Here is a 19510-nt window from a genome sequence, read left to right as displayed (position 1 = left end):
GAAGATAGTTAAGAAGTCGTGAATGATAGGGCTGTCAGCAAGGCTATCCTGTTCTGCTGAGATGTTGCGCTGTACGAGAATGCTGTGTCGTTGGTATGTTGATAAGTGGTATACCCACGGCACTTTTGTGGACCTGCGGGATCTTGTTTGGTGATGATGTGGAGTTATTCGTTTTGGGACTCGAGGAGGCATTCCATGGGGTTGGCTCTCTTTCTGCCGAAACCGCGATAGTTCCACTGCCAAACCAAAATCCCTTTATGGTGAGCCATTATCAGTTATGTCGAAAGTAGGAGCAGTGGGAGAGAGAGGACCATTCGTCTATGCAGAGCAGTGGGAGAGAGAGGGCCATTCGTCTATGAAGCTGTTGCGCAGAAGTGCATGAACACCTCTTGTTTTATAGATCCTATGTGAGATTGCATTGAAGCTTGGCTCTGTAAGAAGGTTTTGGATAAGTTGAGATTGCTCTATATGAAGCTGCTCCAGACGGGTGAGCCTGTCTTCTCAGGGGTTCGTATTTGCAGCGTGCTCAGGGGAATCGGACATTTCGCTTTGGAGGGGGTACAGATTTGGGCTGGGGAGTGCGACGTTGGGCCAGGGTTTGTCGTAGGGAGGCATTTTCAGCTCTCATTGCCGTAATGTCTGCGCGCATGGCCTGCATTTCTTGCAGTACAGCACGGGGAAGTTGTGAGGTGGGTGCTGATGGGATGGGGGGTTGTTGAGTGACCACTGGATTGGATGCCCTTGGGCCGCTCACCTCTGAGAGGTTGACTGGTTGGCGAGAGGGTCCTGGCTGATGCATACTAGATCCGCTTGAAGTAAAGAGCTGCGAGCGTGGCACTACGATGGGTGGTTCTGGCTACTCCTGAGGGTTGGTTTGGGCGCGGTGTTGATTCGGCGGAGGGCGCTATGGATGGGTGTTCCAGGGGATCCTGGCATGCTGAGAGTGACTAGAGAAGGGTTCATCTTTCTGGTGTTGGTTCTTCGGGGTTTTCTGTTGCAACATCTGCGCATACGTTGGTTTGGGTCTTGGATCAAAACGCCGAGGACAGTCTGGAGAGCCCGTGACGTGTGATCTATTGCATACAATGCATTTGGGAGCACATCCGTGTGTCTCGGTGGCGTCAGGAGTACCGGACGTAAGGCAGCGGTGGGGGATTCGATGTGGGCAGACATCCTGTCTGTGTCCAGTGCCCCGCAAGGCACCCCGCAAGGCTCACTTTGTCGTGCAAGCGCGTTGCAAACAAGTAGGGTGGCGTAATTAGAGACCAAATGTATTGTGAAAACGGTTGATGTTTTATTTCAAATATTGATAAAGGTTTGTGTGGAGAAATATTTGTCATGCTGAGATAACATTTTTACGTGCTGAATTTCTGGGTATTCAACGTACTACTTCCTCACCATACCCTAAAGGTGCCATTTTTGGAATGACTGAGAGACAGGCCTTTTCGTGGCTTAAAATGTATTGGGGAAGCAAGTTATTTTACATTGCAACGTGGCTCTCGTTGAAAAAGGAGTTACACGTTGTGAATACTACTTACGGCAGCAGTACGACATAAGCTGCTCTTTTTAATCTCCATTGGCGGCCTAGGCACCGTTTGTGCACCGTTAGCACATCGGAATGGGCGCTTCATATTCTATTGCATGGATGAAAATTTGCGAGGCAAATAGATGAGAAAAATTGGACAAAACTATTTAAATTTACAATGTTAACGGCCATCTAAAAGTGTGTGGCCCGAATATCAGGTGGATGGTATTCTGAGGTGTGCAAAAAATAGTTGATAGGAATGCAAAAAAAGAGCACTTAAAAAGTTTAAACAGGTTAAAACGGTAAATAACGGAGACCCCTGGCTACGTCTGTCGCACGCATAAACAACCTAAAAACCTCATTTCACATTACTCCTGCGCAATTTGAGTGATTTTACAGTAAATTTTTAGTGTATTTTTGGTTACAAACAGTTCATACAGTGGGACACAGTTTACAGTGTTGCTACCCCTCCCCCCCCCCGTTTCTTGATTCATCGAGGTTTAATGTGTAGCTTCACTAGCGATCAGGGCCATAAACCTACTTTATTTGATACTCTAGAATTACGACCCTGCAGGTATAATTATAAAATCATCCCATTGTATTATATCAATCGAAGGACCTCTGCCAAATAGTTTTTACGTGTATTTACCCAGGTCTAGGATTCATGACGTTCTATTCACCCAAATTTGCAATTTTTTCAGAAAGCTTGATAAGCTATTAATAAACAATAAATGCAGAATTCTTCGACAATGTTTGTTTCTGAAAGTGCAGAGCGTCTTTTATTAGGTATGTTCCTTCTTTTTTAGCAGTTTTTAGAAAACTGCTACACATTGAGCGTGTTTTTTCTTCCTTTTGTGGGGCAATAAAGTTTACTGTGAAAATCGAAATAAATTTTCATGGCTGAGTCAGAAAAAAATGTAAGGTCCGAAGGAGCAAAAATTATTGCAAGCCAAACCACAATTGCACGCGTGATGTGGGATTTCGTGACAGAAAAGTTCCTAATATTTTGTTATTGCAAATAAAATTTCCAGGAATTCATTTTTGTTACTCTCGTTTGTCCAACAATGTTTTTTTGCCAAGGCAGATATCTTCAAAGGCCTCATTGCACTCGGCGCTTGGAGTAGGTGTCCTGGTTCGCGATTTAACGCGTAGCTCACAAAGATCTTCATCATCTCCTGAAACAATTAGAAATACTGCATGTCTTCACAGTTTTCCAGACTAATCCACTGTTGTGTAAGCACATTCAGTGTAATATACATAAATACGCCACCCTCTTTTATTTTTAGATCACTGAAACGTATCATTTGCCAAAACCTTCTGTGTACCAAAGTACTATTTTTTTTCAATGATGTAAAACGTGTGGGTTGATTTTTCTGATAAGGTACCATCGTAATGACGTAGAAAATTATATGTTACTTTCTGTAGCAAAACCCAGTACGCAAAAAAATATTCGATTCTCTCACAGCACAGGTTCGATGAAAGTTTCGCGCATCAAAATTATGGCTTTATTATATGTCAGTTTGTCACAGTGCGCGAAATAGAAAAAGGCCTGCCATTAAAACTTTTATTCCGATAGCCGTTTCACTTTTCGCGCCAAATTTGTGTGCAGAGGTCGCCATTTCCGCCCTAATTTTTTACCACTATGGCCAAGATTGTACTAGCAGCTAATTTAAAAAAAGAGCAATTTTCTTCTAAAGCAACATGGCAGCATATTTGTTGATGTCGGGCGCAGTTATAGTGTGGCACCCCGTCTGGCATGCAAACATGCTCTGCCGATTCGTGAATATCAAGTGCAATGTGGGTTAAAAAATTTCAATCGTTACTTTGTCCGAACTGGCCCTCCGAAAAAATTCTTGAAACTGAATATTTTTTATTGGGTTGTGTCGTATACGTCATGCTTGAAAAGCGGGTTCAGGCGCTTTTATATACGTTTTAGATTCGTAATAAAATATTCAGCTGGTGTGCATCGTTTCCTTCTCTAATTTTCTACTGTTTGCGCTCAGTTCGTGATTTGCTGCTAATAGAAAAGTGTGCCCACTTGCTGAATTCTCGACTCTTGCGCGCTTTATATTCCCTGCATTTCGTTAACAGGGATATTTGTTAACGGCGATAAGGTAAAAGCTTTTAGTGAAAGGGTGAGCAGTTATAGACTATCATAAGGTACCCCAGTGTAGAGGAACAGAAAATAATAATTATTCCCAGGGACGCCACAAAACGTTGTTCTACAGAAGAAAACCCTTTATTTTTAGCCACGTATTCTTAGGTAGGACCCCGAAGCTGCGGACCCAAAAGGCATTCTGGAGAGTTTCAAAATGAAATAATAAAAAAGCAGTTTGCATTGTTTCTGCGCAGGATCAGCAAAAACGCGAAAATATCAGTACAAAATATTGTGTATGCAAATAGTTACTGCAGCTTCACGATTAGGAAGGGCCAAAGGGTTATTACAGAAAATCAACCAAAATAAAGACCTAAAAGTGGGGCATTGGGAACAGTTGAACAGTTCACTGAAATTGTAAAAGGTTTTTTTTTCCTGCTCGGAAAACACTTCCAATAAGGTTTCCATATCTTTTCGTAATGTTTAATATCTACTTACCCGAATGCAAAAAAATTACACGGAACTGTCCCTCCACTTCTCGAACGAAAAAAAACTTTGTAAAGACAGCTTTTCTGCGTGTAGTTGTCCGGGCATGTGGTTTTAGCATACACCCTCATCAGCCGTTTTTATAGTGTTATAAAACGGTTTATTCACAAATTGCCTTTGGCTTAAATGCCTAAAATTAGACTTTTGTTTCAAACCTTGTTCTTTAATGTTCAATGATTACACTTTGCGAAAAAGGCGGAGACAATTTTTGTGGATCACTGTAAATTTGGGGGTGCTATGCACACTTTCTGGGAAACCAAAACACGCATGTTGCTTAAGCCATGTAAAAAAACTTCGGCGCTCACCTTTCGTATTTTTATGCCGAAACCGTCGAAGATACGTTGTCCAGAATACTGCACAAGTATTATTGTTGTCTTGATAGATAATTTCTTCAACTTGAATTTGCTTTCCACCTAAAAGTGTAAAAAAGGCATTACGGCATGATGCATTACGGCATTAAGGCATTACGGCATGACAATACAACCCATGCTAAAATATGAGATCTTTTCGACCGTTCCCTTCTTAAAACAAAATTGCATTAAACGATTTTGGTGAAAAGTGTTCTCTTAAACATAAGAATCCTCCTTGGTAGGAAGCCTTTGAAAGATTTTTATTTCTAGAATTGGTACAGTTCTTTGCATTCTCCGAAATAGCAATGCCTTTCCAGAAAATTACTACACTGAAATAGGTTTCTGGTTGTCCTATCCCGCTGAATGCACGTTTATTATAGAGTAACAATGTTAATTCAGGGGTTTTATTTTAAACATTGTTAAATATTTCAAAGTAACACTAATTGTTCAGCTGATAATTTTGGTATTTGAAATTGACCTTTGGGGCTGCTTGCAACATCATAAAAAATAGGCGTTCATATGATTGTGGAAAAACATTCACTTATTCATCGAGTAGTTCACAACTATCAATGTTACAAAATAAGTTATTCTTCACATTTCATTTTACTTGTGTGGTTGTCGTCACAGTTTGCGCGAGGGGAAAATGATTGGAATATGGCTTACAGGTCGAACGACACGAAATTTTAGGAGCAAACGTCCGTTAACAAGACACTGTAGAAGCCGCATAAATGGTCCGAATGGCGACGCATCCGTTAGCATGCGGTCCCTCAGTCTTTTACTGAAAGTAATGGGTTTTCTGTGCTCCACGGCAACGCCCCCACGCGGTCAATCTCTTTATTGTTTCTTTTACTGTTTTACTGATAGTTATAATGGTCATCTGCATTGTATGCACTGTCTACTCGTTTCCAGGATTGTTCGCACCGCTCAGGTAATGTACCTCTATGTAAATTTCTATTCTGGGATACAAAATAGCAGTTGGAAGTCAGCGATTCCATTTATCGCCCCTCGCTTTATGCATCATCCTATTGTCCGCGGTGTAAGCTACAATTTCTTGATTATGTGGCGAGAAGGGCACCACTTCTTATATCTTATGCGAAATGAGCATTGGGTGTCCATTTACAATTATTCTGCCGGAAAAGAGGGCACGTATATAAGCACGTAGAAATGTTGCAAATGTGGAAGGTAAAACCTTGATTCCCCCCAAAAAGAAATTTATGGTGGTGTCTGTCCACGATATCCTTGAATTTTACTTAAGTACCATTGTTGCTGCTCTAAGGAGCGCAATCGATGTTTACATTCAGGGCCTAGTAAATGTTCTATTTTGAACAGATTCGCCTAAATAACCTTAACCACTTTTTATACGTGTCTTCACTGAACAGGGTAGAAGAACGCCTGTTTAAAGCTACTGTTTGCAATTCTTAAAAGGTGTTGCAGACTTCCCTTGAATTGTTTATTCGCAGCCCTATTCCATCACGCTCCCGTTCCATCTCAGATGTCACACACTTCATCTGTCTCCCGACGCTGATATACGCGCGAAATTGAAAGATGAATCGGTCGATGAATATGGCTGCCTCCATAAATGCGCCTCACCACTGCTGGCGATATGTAATAGAGAAAAAAGGATCACCGTGTAAATATATTGCTTCGGTGTTGCAGTGAACACAATATCTTCGGTGCCAAGGCCAGAGCTTGACAAAAAGATTAACAGATTAGGCGTCTTTTTAAAACCACGCAGACGGAAAAGTGTCGGTCCAGGTGGGTAAACTGCAGTTATACATTAGAGGTTTCACGGCGTAATAACATAATTTGTTATGAATGGGCTACGAACCTAGTGAAAATACACCACTTGTTACGCGTTAGATTCCTCTTCGCATCATGCCAACTTGGCAGAGGTTGTGTTGGTAATACCCGCATTTGGGTGAGAACCCTCATGCTACGCAAAAAAGGAGTGCCGGGGCATATTTTCCTGCCCTGATAAATAGTTCGTCGTTGTAGACGGTCGATTCCCTACAGTTACTACGTTTTTAAAGCGGCTAAGCTGCTCCGGGGCTACGAGGCGCTTCGTTGTGGAGGGCTCCTGGATACTTTGAACCATACTTTGTCCAACATTTCGACACACGGGCGGTGTCACTTTCCTTTAATCTTAAGAGCACCGATCGCGGCCTTGCTTCAGTTCGTTCAATCGAGTTAAAATGTGAAACATCGAATGCAACACGTTTTTTTATATAGTGCAAACCTTCGTGATTTTCAACAGCCCAGTTATTTAGGTCGGCACAAATCCGGCCGGCACAGACCGGAAACCCTGAGCCCAAGTTAGCGCGTGCGTCGACGGGTTGGCCCGCCGTCCCCCCGGCAACCCTTCAGAGATCATTTGTGAAAGGTGTGTTATCGGCTTTTTCGGATATGGTTTTAGGCTGACGTGGTGGTTCTTTAGTCAAGGGCTTTTACATGAGATGTGGCGGAAACATGATTTTGCATTTTGGCTTCAAGACAGTGACTGCGCGGGAAAAAAATAGTATCATACCCTAAATTTCTAGGAAATCCCAAAACAATTACAACCACCTTAACGGACTCCTCTTTTTGCAGGCCTTCACATCAAAGGTACCATGACGAGAAAGTTCCGGCAATTTAGTACACTTGAATTCAGAAGAAAATGTGTTGAAAATAAAGAAAAACAAAGTTATTCACATCCGAGCTAAATGATATCTCAGATACTGCTGTTGCCAGGATGTTGACAAATATGGTGTCATCATAACAAGGGGCTCACAAAAATAGTTAGGTAGACATTAGATCCACTTCCTTATATTGTAACAGAATGTTTACTATATTCTTACAGGAAGTGCAGTCGATATAATACAGAAAGTACACGAAATAAGGTGTCGTGGTACAGCTCATACGTATTTCTTTCGTTGGAGATTTTTTTAATTCCTCCGGGATCGAGTACTTACCCACTCGTCCGACAAGAATGGCCATGGGGTGCCTTTTTCGGGACAGCTTCAAAAACTTCCCTTTTAGGCGCACTGTGCGGCTTGAAAAGGGAGAAAGGAATGTGTTAACTTTATGTATCGATTAGGTATGATATATTGTAAATAGAACAGCTTACGGAAGACCAGAAAGGGTTTCATTCCTCATGAAGTAAACGCTACGCCGCGTTTCTCTTGTGACAAAGTCGACCTTGTCAGTAATGCCACGTTGTTCTCCGGAGGCCTTCACAGTCCAAATGTACAAAGTGGTCCGAAGAAACTGCATCGCAAGAAAAAGTCAGGGAAGAGGAGAAAACTGCTATAAATTAACGCTCAAACCGTTACCCTGAGGGTTCAGCAGTGAACATTGTTTATTTTTATGGCCATTTTTGGTTTCATTTTAGTTTTCAGAAAAAGGTTTTGCATAGACCGCCAGTGCTTCTACACCAAGAATAATTTTCTTGGCCTAAATATGATAGACTGTGCAATCAAAACACATTCTCTGTTCTTATCAGGTCATTCTGCCTCCCAAGACCACTTCGTGATCTGAACACAGCGGTAGCCCGATGTTTCGGCAAGACCAGACAGAAGCAGGAGTAGCCATAAACCTTATTTGCAATATGCAGATTTAGGGTGGGTGGTGACAACAGCGCGTAGCCCACTCGAGCCTTTGGTACTACGTTCAACTAAGGCATTTGGACACGTTTTTCAGAGCCGCCCAAGGCCGCTTCCCAATGAACTGCAAAACCAGGCACAGGAATGTCACGCAAATTCTTGACAGAGCAGAATCAGTGTCTACTTTGAGTATATTTGGATACCCTCGAGCCTGTTTACAACTGCCTCTGTTATAACAAACGCTCGGTTAAAACGAATGAATGTAGAATAGCCGTCATAGCATGTATTGAGGCAATGACACGGTTTAAGATATAACAAACTCCGCGACTGTGAAAATCGGGTGCAGCGAAAGATCGACCATCGCCCGACCGGACTTGTCGTTCGCAGTCAACGCTTCGATCGGCTTGCCGCGACCGCAAAGTCTCAAGTGAACTGCGCGTGAATTACCCCTTTTTCAACTCAACTGATTGCCGCCTCCATAAGACAACGAGGGGGAAAGGAAATGCAACCGAAAAGGACGTCGTCATCGTCGTGCGTTCCATGTAGCCTTCTCCGTACCCCGACCTTGACTGCACGCAGAAAGAAGAAGCACATGATGGATGAGTGGTGAAGCCGGATAAAGGAGAAAAATTCTGGAGACAAGGGCGAACGTGCATAAAGTTGGCGTTGGCGCTGTGCAAACACCAGTGCAGGATTTCAAACTCAGACGTCATTGCTGACATTTCAGATGTGCCGTCGCGCGTGCGTAATCGCCAGAGCGATGCTCCTTAAGGCCGGTTGCTACCCTTGTCAACGTCTGCGAAGGTGGGCTGGACCAGCGGAGGCCCCAGTCGAACGATGGGAAATTGTTCCAGAGCTACTAACTCAATTGATCGGGAATTCTGAACACATTGTCCTCATTTACAAACAATTGTAACGTAAGTTGACTCATCATTTAAAGACTTTGAAGGAAAAACATTGTGGCTCGGCCTATATGAATCGAACAGTTGAAGACACTGTTAACATTGACAACTTTGAAGAGAGATGTTTGACGTATCTTATTTTGATTCAGGGTACCATCTGCAGTATTGAGACTGGAAATGATAATACCTGAGTATATACAAAATCGGCAAGCTTGCATTGCGTCGTTCAAACCCCGAATTCGGTCAGAGCTAGGGCAGCACGGGAAAGATGATGGTATAAATATATTACTACGGAAATTTTCAACAGAAGAAATTATCTGGCGATGGAACAACACGACGACCACTGTAGCCGAGACGTGAATTGGAAAGAGGTACGTTCAGTAGAAAATAATCTTTTTTTATGTGGAAACACCACTTGCTATTGCGACTGGGGTGGTGCAGTCCATGCAGTCCACACGTGTGCGGCTGGGGTAGTGCAGTCCATCTTTGGGAGGTTCTCTTCCGAGCTTAGGGCGGCTACAATTGCGAATGGCGCATACACGCCTGCTCCTGTTCCACTTTCGCGTTCTCCTCTTGATGGCGAAACTTTAACTTTCACCAAGTTTTTGTGTTCATGGCTGTACAAAGGAAGAAGTTTCGCGGAAAACGAATAAGAGGGGTGCAGGATAACCTGACTTTTTGGCACCTGCAGCCGCCGTTATGTACAGGGTTTGCGCTCCCGGTGTATACCCTGCAGCTGCGCGTTTAATCTTCAGCCTTTGACCTTGAAGTTGGCATGTTCCGCGAAAAGGAGGAAAATTGGGCAGCTTGAAGGTCGACAAACCCAGTAGCGGCTTGTGACCTTGTCATCACAAACAGTGAGTCCCTGGCGATGGAACGTTTACAGAAGGAACGCCGTTACTTTTACTGTTCCTTGGGAAATCTCCTGAGTGATCATTATAGTTCCACCGGCCTTAAACGGAAATGTGGCGTCACTCAGATTCTTTCAAATGGAACTAGTTTCAGGAACTGCGTTCCTTAGAGAGCCGTTCGGTGCAACACTGCAAATATGAAACCTAACGAACGTGCTTTGAGGGGTCTATAAAACAATTCGGAGGTGTATAATATTTTTGACAAAAGCGGACCAATCTGGGTTGCGTAATGGTGTAAGGCAATGAGGTGCATCTCGGCAAATTTGTTTACAGTATGCCTTCAGAATATTGTCTCTACATTTGAGTACCAGATGGCTGTTTACATAAAAAAACGCTTAAATATATACCAGGTGCGACATGCAAACAACATTTTCGGTTGTTTGAGCCTTCAAAACGCTTGCAAAAATGCTTGACTACCCCCAGTCGCAAGGCATTGTTCCAAGGTAAGGAATTATAAATGAATCTCAAGTAATTAAAAATAGATGTGCAGGGATCAACATTTTTAGACTACAAACTACATAAAGAAGTATTGTAAATGCAAGGGGCACGTTTTGAGGGATGCCCGTAACTACAATGTGCACATCCAACGAAGAATATGTGCGAGCGGTCGTGTTGTCTGCAAGAGCACACTAAAAGAATAAATAGTTCAGAACCTCTAATAGACAAACTAGTACTTTACCACTGCTGTTTACGGCTCCCTATGGTATGTCGCCCAATCTTTGAGTGTCAATTAACACCTATACAAAAACTGGGTATGCTTCTGACTTGATGTTTTGGAATTTAAATGCATTTGACGCCACCAAATTCATGTGGGAGGTATTTTGCTTTTAAGTAAAAATAAATGGAGTTAGGCTGTTTATGTTTTGAAATCAAATGACCACAATTTAAGAAAGTTGCCAAGGAGAGCCACTTTTGAAACTAGGGGTGAATCAATATTAAATGGAAAGACCCTTAGCGCATATTCGAGGACAAAAGAGGGGCACAGAAAAAAAGCACTTGTCTATGAAATAAGGCGGAAAGCAAGTGATGCTTCGTCGCTGCCTTAGGTTCGATCATGACAGATATTTGTCGAACGCGCTAAGTTATCTTGGTTCAAAGCGTAATTGCTAGAATTTCTGCCAATAAACAGCAAAACGAATCATAAAACATACAGCGTGTTTTATGTTAACCCATTTTCCCAGATAGGCCCACTTCATTGCTCCCGAGTATTAACTTACTTTTTCCTTCTATGATGTTTGTGAAGTCTCACTGACCACAAGTCTTTTTGCAAGGACATATATGCGATTCTCAAGACACCACGCGTTGCTTTGTGTGCCTACTTCAAATTCAGGTAGGGGATATTGTACGTATATTGATTGGAGGGAAATAGAATTACATCATAAATAATTTCCAACAAAGCTATTTGCGCGTTCTTAGAAATGGAACTTCCTGTACTGTGGGCCACATAAACTTGCCACCCTTCACGGCTAATTACAAAAGCGGCTACCTACATAGTCATGCATATAGCTTGATTAGGGATCATTCCCAAGCTCGTTGTATCTATCAACCCTAGAAGACCTTTTAAGCAACGTCCTTTTGAATGATAGTTTCAGTTTATCGTTGTAAATGACGGAACGTGACCTGAGTTCACTTTGAAAAGCCTACAAAAATACATCCCGTGGAAGGTAAATACGACGCTCTTGAGCATTGTCTATGTTTGCTGTTCCATGCACATCAAAGTGGGCTACTTCCGGGACACCCCTGACCATTTTTGTCATAGGCATACCCAGTATGCTGGTGGCTTTTAGAGAGGAGTGCCTGTACACGTTGCAAACTGCGTGTATTGATAGAAGAAGGTGATCTCTGCTCAGAGTAAATTAACATATTGCTTAGTCTCCACCCTTCATCAATTTGCAAAGTATGCAGCACAGCCAGGTCCCGCAATAAGGCGAATTGATGATGGGGAAGACTATACTGGTAGGTAAAACCATTACCGGCAAATGTCCGACAGCAGAATGAGTGTTGCATCCCGCCGAGAAGAATATGGCGCCGTGTGTGTGTAATCTGTTTCAAATACGGCGTGCAACGCTGGCACCGCTAGAGAGCATTCTCGGGCTTTTGTTGAGGGAAGAAAATTTACGCTCACGGCTGATCAAAGCTATAAAAGTGGAAATACACTGCATATAATTAAGACTAGGATTCGGTTAGTGCTTTATGAACAAACTGAATTCGCATAGGCAGAATGCTTCACTATTTACAGACTTTTGCTTCCACTATTTGTTGGCGCTGCTGAAATTTTACCAGAGGACCAGTTTGTTTTTACATTTTAATTTCTGAATTTCTCGTACCTTATGCCAGCATCATTATATATTGTGCGCTTATTTTCCTACTTGCCTTTAATTATGGTTTTATAAGGTTTGTATCCAAAGAAATTACGGAATATGCATAAATAGTTCATTCTTCAAACCTGTTGAATTCCTCTGCGCGAACCGCGCAGCATTGGCCACTGCGGAAGACAGAGTAATATAATATCTTCATTTTTTTCTGCGGGCTACTTGTGTGGCTTCCACTGCGTTGCACGAAATGAAGCGGAGTATTTTTTAGGCCAGCGCCTATCCCCACCCCAAAACCTAAAAAAAAAGCTAAATCGCCTTCGGTGAGTACAGCTGTAAAACCCTTGTGCTATGCCCCCGGATGCACGCAACACAGCAGAAGATGGAAGTCTGAGGCTTCTGAGATCCCGCAATAAAAAATACCTGTTTCTACGTTCAACACACGAGCGCTTTGTCAAGGAGGCACTCCCTCAAATTTATGAGAGGAATATAATGTGCAGCCGAACTTGGAAAACAAAAAACTTGTTTATTATGCCAAGCCGCCGGGATTTTCTGTCCTGGCGGATGCATCCTGAAGGCGTATAATGATTGGCTTATAATTAAACATAGAAATATTAGAGAATGCTGTTAAATATAAAGGAATTAGTGATCACGTCGTTCTAAGTGCCGTTAGGTAAACCAAGATACACAGTTTGAAGTTTTCTCATTCTAACTTATACACCGGTCTATAGTACTACTTTGTACAGAGGTTTCATAAAATATCGATTTGCCCAATAAAAATTTACTACTGTGGGCTCATAGAGCAGCTAAACATAAAATAGGGAAGAACTGGTAGTTGAAAGTGCGTTTAATATAATAGAGAAAAATTTGGAACTTTCGAGGTGATAGTGGGGGTGGTAGCGAAGAAAAAAACTTTAGATATCATTAACTCATTCGTCCATGAATTGGAGGGCAGAAAAGGTGCCTAAAATCCCAGATTGTGAACAAATAACAAACGATGTCATTATTATAGCTTCTAATTCTTTTTATTTACGAATGTGTAATTCTTGGCAGGGTCGGAAAAACTGACCATTACAGGTAAGATAAAAAATAACTTCTGACCTGCGCAGTGAAAGGATTAGTTAGCAAACGCTTGCAGTAAATAAATCCAGGAATAAGAAATGAGCTGAAAGCCTGAGAACATCTTCAAAGGCGAGAGTTAAGAGGGAAGCGAAGCAGCTGTACGTAACATTAACCAAAATACAATACCCAGTGAATGTTGAATGGAGGGAACCTGAAATTGTTTCGGGTACTTTCTGGAGAAAAAAGGCGTGATAAGAAAAACGCTGAAGTATAGAGGTAAAATTTAAGAAATACCAGCATTGAACGTACAGAACTGTTGAACTTCATTCAAAAGCAAGGTTGTGAGCATTCGGGATAAATGGCGAATATATCCAATGCAATAAAGAATGAGGCAGTTCGAAAACAACGAATGTGAAACTAGGCATATTTAGGAAGGAGATATATGTTCTTGATGATAAAAACGGCAATTTAACAAACAAGGGCAATTACTAATACATCTAGAGAAATATGCAAACGTCTGTAGGTATGTCACCCTGCTGCTGATAACGGCATTAACGCAATATTTACCATTGTATGTGCGACAAAATTAACCAAAGAGGACGTAAAAAAAGTAATCGGAAATAGAAGCAATCCCTTCAGCATATCGTAGCACGAAGGTGAGTATAATTCTCTTTGCAAAAATAGTACAGATAAAATTCACGAATATTTTTTGCTTTGCATGAAGTCGTCTAAACAAACAGCCATGAAACTATGACATCAGAATTCTCATTTGTGAGGATGGTGGCTCTATAAAGCTCGAGAATTACCGGCTGGTTTGCCTAGTCTGTTCTGTAGAAACTATTCAAAAGAATACACTTTGTTCACCCCAAAGCACCTGAGATGTTCAGGAGTATACTGAGGAAGCAGATTTTCTGTGGACTCTAAACACTGCCTCTTAATCTTGCAATGAACAAAGTAAATAGATATGTGGTGACATCACCGAAACCCTTATGAGTTCAGTTTGCATCTTCTAAATAAAAATGTACAAAGTGGCCGCATTCTTGGCGGGTGTAGGAGTTAGAAAACTACAATGCCGGGGGCGTAGGTGGCGCTGTGTAAGCGCAGTAAAAAAGATGTACGGGTACACTCGCCCTTCACAAGATTAGGCAGTTGACTATCAAAAACCGAGTGCTGCCGCGAGACTCAATATCTCAGAAATTGCTTGAAGCTTGTTCTAGGATGCCCTTATGGAACTCCGTTTGGGTAAATCAGGAACAGTGGGTGAAGTGGAATACTTGATCCTTTATATATTCACCTATGAAGTTTCGTGTTAAGTTGGCAGCACAGCGACTAAGTAAAAGGCATCAGTAACTCTTCCTAACATCTCATCAATCCGACTTAAGCTCAGCGCGCCGAAGCTTAAAAAAATGTTATATAAATGTAGAAGACTACGCCATTTCTTTGTAGCTATGGTACTGTGGAGCAGGAGATAGTCATTGTTGTCTCAGAGAAATATTTTTGCGCCGATGCAAAATAAAAAGAACGTATTAGCTCGCCCAACGGCACTGGTTGGGTGCCAGATGGTATGTATTGTTACGTTCTGCCAGGAACTCAACTGTAGTAATTGAAAACGGGTATATAATGAACGCGTAGTTCGGGCTCGGACCAACAGGACACAAAGTTCTAATATAAGGAAACACATAAAAAACTTAGATAAGCTCAATGAGCAAAAAAATAGTACAGATAAATCAAAGAACTAATAAAGACAGTGGTTCAAGAAAGAGCAGACTCGGTTGAAAATGATTCATGCTATAAATGCGCCAAAAAAATTATATTTGGTGGATCATAAAATCTGGATTATGTACAAGAGACTGCCTACGCTGTCTAGGTCGGCATGATAAACGTTCTAATCGAAGAGACAGAGATCCATGTAGGCTTACATTACATGGCATCAGAAACAAGGAGTGACTATATATCCTTTGGAGGGGACTGCTTCATGCTGTTGACACAAGCCAGTGACCACAATGATGATTACAAGGAGGTCCGATCACAATAAAACTGCACAGGGGTCTACAAGTAACCACACAGTAAAAGTGTGCGTTGCATGGTTAACAGTAATCACCACACAAAACCACAGAAGCAAAGGATCTTTGTACGAAAAGCGAAATATTGCTTTACAGTAATGAACCAAAAAGAAATGGCAGATTATAGGACTGCAACTACAATTTACTCTTTATTACACCGTGAGTTTCATGCACGGGCCCTGCAACAATATTTGGCACGCCGAATTGTAAAAACAAGTTAGTACAATCAAAACACGGGCTTGGTCCTTTGCACAGCACGTAAGAAGTATTTTTTGAAATAACTAAAATCATAACATGTGGTTTGTAGTTGGCACAGCAAAACTAACAACGTAAAATAAAATAAATTGACTATACCTATAATTACAGATTTTTTGTTCTGTTGGGATTACAGCAATTTTTTTACGTATGTAATATACCTAAGTAACAAAAGTAAGAATAGATTATGAGGGTGGGTAGCAACAGCTTGTAATTTAAAGATAAAAACGGGGACCAGTAAAGCTTTTTAGGTATCTATATAAGAAGGTGGTATGTAATCAGATCAATTGCACCGTTGTGTATTGTTCTAGAGCCGAGGATAAAACTTAAACTGGGCTATATGCTGTACTTTCAGATCCTGAGCGAAGCATTTTGCATGACAAAAACTGCGCAGATGGTATTGTTTAGACATCGCTATCACTGTTTTGGGAGGTGCGTGCGGGTTGTGCTACGTTATGGCATACGAAAAAGTGCTCACTGTGGTCAGCAGTGGCTGCTTTTTAAATAAATTTTGCTTTGAGTGTTACATTTTCTTCTTTCTTAGAGGAAACAACTGAAGCCATTGTATATTTCTTTGAAGAACTAGTTTTGAGAAGCGCATCTAGGCCACCATTCCTCGGGCTTGTGTCCAGTTTTAGCGCTCGTTTCTTTCAACTGTACTTCCATGGTTGCCGATTTTCTTACTATTACAACATTTTCGAAACAACAACTTCTAGCTAACAAATAAAAATAACGTATTCAGAAAGGAACACAAGAGATATGCCTTTTGTAGCTTTGGGACCCAGTGCTTCAACATTGTTGCAATCCCCGAAATCTTTATTAGCTTTCACACACTCTTTGACCCTCCGTTTCAGTTTAATTGAGGAGCTTGAGAGTGAGGGCATGATAAAATAAAAAGGGCGTCTTGTAGGGTGATACAATCGAACCAAAAAGATACCACAAAGTTGATTGAATCGGATAGGCATGCCACTTCCCATTTATTGAAAAAAGCCCTAAACGTATCCATGAAATATTTGCAAACACGTTTAAGTATAATTTACAGACTTTGAGAAAGGATCTGCGAGCAATAAAGTATTACATCGAACACGCAAAATGGAAAAGCACCGTTTTTGAAGGTCCAATATTGGCATTTATTTGCAATATTATTTGAGTGTGATTATGCCAGTCTATTGTATGACTTGCTCGCCAAGAAATCCCGCTCTTTGTGCCTTCTGTTTATAGTGAAGTATTGGCATTTCATTTTGTCATGACTACGGCACATTACATTTGCACCCAGTTTCCCGCAAGCATTGTTTCTGCCTAAAGATTTTAGAAGTAGGTTGCAAAGCCTGACCACCAGGGTGAAAAAGTATTCCATTGAAAAAGCCCTTTCAAGGCTAAGAAGATAAATACGCAATAGTATATTTTTTGCGCTCGTTAAAATCAGGAATTTCTATCATGCCTCTACTATGAATTTTCATTATTCTTAGGGGGGATTGATTCTGTCTTATACTCGCGGTATAAGCAATGAGTTCGTTAGTGCGTGTGTGCAGAAGGGAAAACGCAGTCACACTATATTTCCTTTCATTTTTTGATTCAGCAATGAATAAAAAACCTTGAAATAAACTTTCACAAATATTGCACGACCGGAGAAATTCCAACTTCTCAAAATGAGAAAAATGAGAAAAATGCCTTACGCGGCGCAATAACACTTGCGCATGTTCGTACAAGTAAATTTATACTCATTACTCATTGCATTTATCTTTGGTTTTTTGGTTATGTATAAGACATTGTATAAGACAAAATTAGGGCGAATACAAAATAAAGATTACACGTCAAAACCTTCTTGCTCCCATTCTCAACTAATAGAACTCTTCGGGCACTCAATACCAACTGGCACAGATATACGGGTTGAAAATGGTTTAGTCGCTAGAATTCAAAGTGGGAATTTATAATACATCAAAGAGATGTTGCGCTTATGCTTATTTGGGAGTACCTATCATAACATTTCGTAACCTTAACAGAGTATAACTACGGCGCTCAAATGTTAGGTTGCCCTTCAAAGTAAACACATACACACTATGCAAACATCATGAGAAAAAAAAAATACCTGCTTGATGTCAATGGTGTCTTCGAGCTTGAAAATATCTGGGCCACTTTTTCCCTTTTGAAAAAGCGCACCAGGTAGACTCAACAAGCACAAAATTATAGAAGGGAGCATATTGAAGGGTAAACCAAAATTCGCAGACAGAGGCCTGAAGTTAAAATGCTGTCAACCGGCGTCGCCAGTAGCATGCCTGCAGAGCACAATAGAAAGCAGATTTCAGGCATGAGCCGTTGCAAAATTGCCTGTAGCCAGCGTATGCGCACTGCAATATGGCAAACATTATAAACGACACAATGGAGAGCAGTCCATTTTACTTTTATGACACCAAGAACGAACGTTTTTTTTTAATTTTCGGTGAGCCACATTTTTGTGTAAACAATATTTATTACAAGGATATTGTACAATTGGGAGAACAGTATAGGTCTGCTAGACTATTGGTTGGGGCCTGCACTTGCTGTAAAAGTATTATACCACTAAACCTAATCCGCCGAGGTCCTCTAACTTGACGCGGTAAAAAATATATAGACGCGTTCGTAAAACACCAGAACTTCTATTTATTTTGAATGTGTTTGTTCTAGTCTGAATTTTTGGAGTGTGACGTTTAAATATATTAGCATGTTTGAGCTTGCTGTGAGTATATGGGTATTTGAATATTCCAAATTTGTTTATAGATTAATTGTATTGAAGACATATTTGTGGGACGTTGTAGTTTTTGTTCTCTTCTCGCTAACGTTCATCAATTAAATTTACTGCTATAAAAATTTAGATATTTTAGAGTTCCGGTTCGCTTTCAAATTGCATCAAATACGACCACTTGAAATACCACGCTAATACGACCGCTTCTCGTACGCCTCGCCAGTTTTGAGCCCTATCAAGAAACCTGAAAATATATAAATTGTGGGGAGGGAAAAGAAAGCTGTATATTTTATTTGTAACCGCTACAGCCGTTATTTTCTCCCGTCCTCAACACTGCCTTCTTAGGATTTGGCACTACTCTGAGAGCACGGGTGCATTGAGGCTCTGAATTCTCTGCACTGCCTCATAAATGGCTCCCGTCACCTTTCTCAGGATTAACTTACAACTTTTGCCAAACCAAGCACCACCAGAAGCCAGTAGAAGCTAAACCTGATCTCCTATTTCGCGCGCACCAACATTTTCAAAGATATCTTTTTTACATGTGTCATAGAGGAATGGAACCTGCGTGCTGACTCCACCCACTCACTTTCTTTTTCTGCATTTCTATCAGCTGTTTTTTCTCCCAAATACGCTCCAATATACTCGTGCCGACCCTTTTTCTGTTCATTATAATGCATATTTGAAGTGTTTGCTAATTTTTTAGTATGTTTTTGCTTAAAGGTTACAGGGTACGCTGTATCGGTGCTTTATAACCAGTGGTGTATGCCTTGTATACCCTGCTCCTGCCATGGCCCCAAGTGAAGGCAGTATGCAAAAATAAACAAATAAATAAACAAACAAACAAACAAATAAATAAATAAATAAATAAATAAATAAATAAATGCCCACTCTGAGATAACCGCCAGAGCCAAAGTTAAACACGAGAAGTCACAAAGAGACATATTCTTAGGAAGAAAAGCTCTGATTTTACACTTTTCCTGGCTTTGGGGCAATATATTTACGCTCCAACTTAGTTGAATAATAAGGCTGTTAACTAATACATCTGCTCCCTTAAAGTTTCTTGCGTGCTTTGAAAACACAAAACGAGTATCCGAGACCTCGACTTGAACGCTACCTCTCTTTCGAGAACGAGATCAATACGAAAAAAAGTGACGACCATAAACGTTCCCTCTTTGTAACCACCAACGGT

General features: G+C 41.1%; 1 protein-coding gene across 1 annotated transcript; it reads right to left on the bottom strand.

The window, feature by feature from the left end:
* Nucleotides 1-2499: 2499 nt before the first annotated feature.
* Nucleotides 2500-17938, bottom strand: LOC144142212 (uncharacterized). The gene is made up of 5 exons (XM_077673570.1): nt 17689-17938; nt 7620-7759; nt 7465-7544; nt 4472-4579; nt 2500-2700 (listed from the first exon to the last, which is right to left on the bottom strand). Exons 1-5 carry the CDS (start codon nt 17797-17799, stop codon nt 2570-2572), a joined length of 570 nt encoding a protein of 189 aa, XP_077529696.1. The 5' UTR covers nt 17800-17938; the 3' UTR covers nt 2500-2569.
* Nucleotides 17939-19510: the final 1572 nt, after the last annotated feature.

The sequence above is a fragment of the Haemaphysalis longicornis genome, unplaced genomic scaffold, assembly GCF_048455015.1.
Source record: "Haemaphysalis longicornis isolate Haplotype H1 unplaced genomic scaffold, Haemaphysalis longicornis Haplotype H1 scaffold_6, whole genome shotgun sequence".
Lineage (NCBI taxonomy): Eukaryota > Metazoa > Arthropoda > Arachnida > Ixodida > Ixodidae > Haemaphysalis > Haemaphysalis longicornis.
The sequence above is the reverse complement of the archived record's forward strand: the minus strand, read 5'-3'. Positions and strand labels throughout refer to the sequence as shown.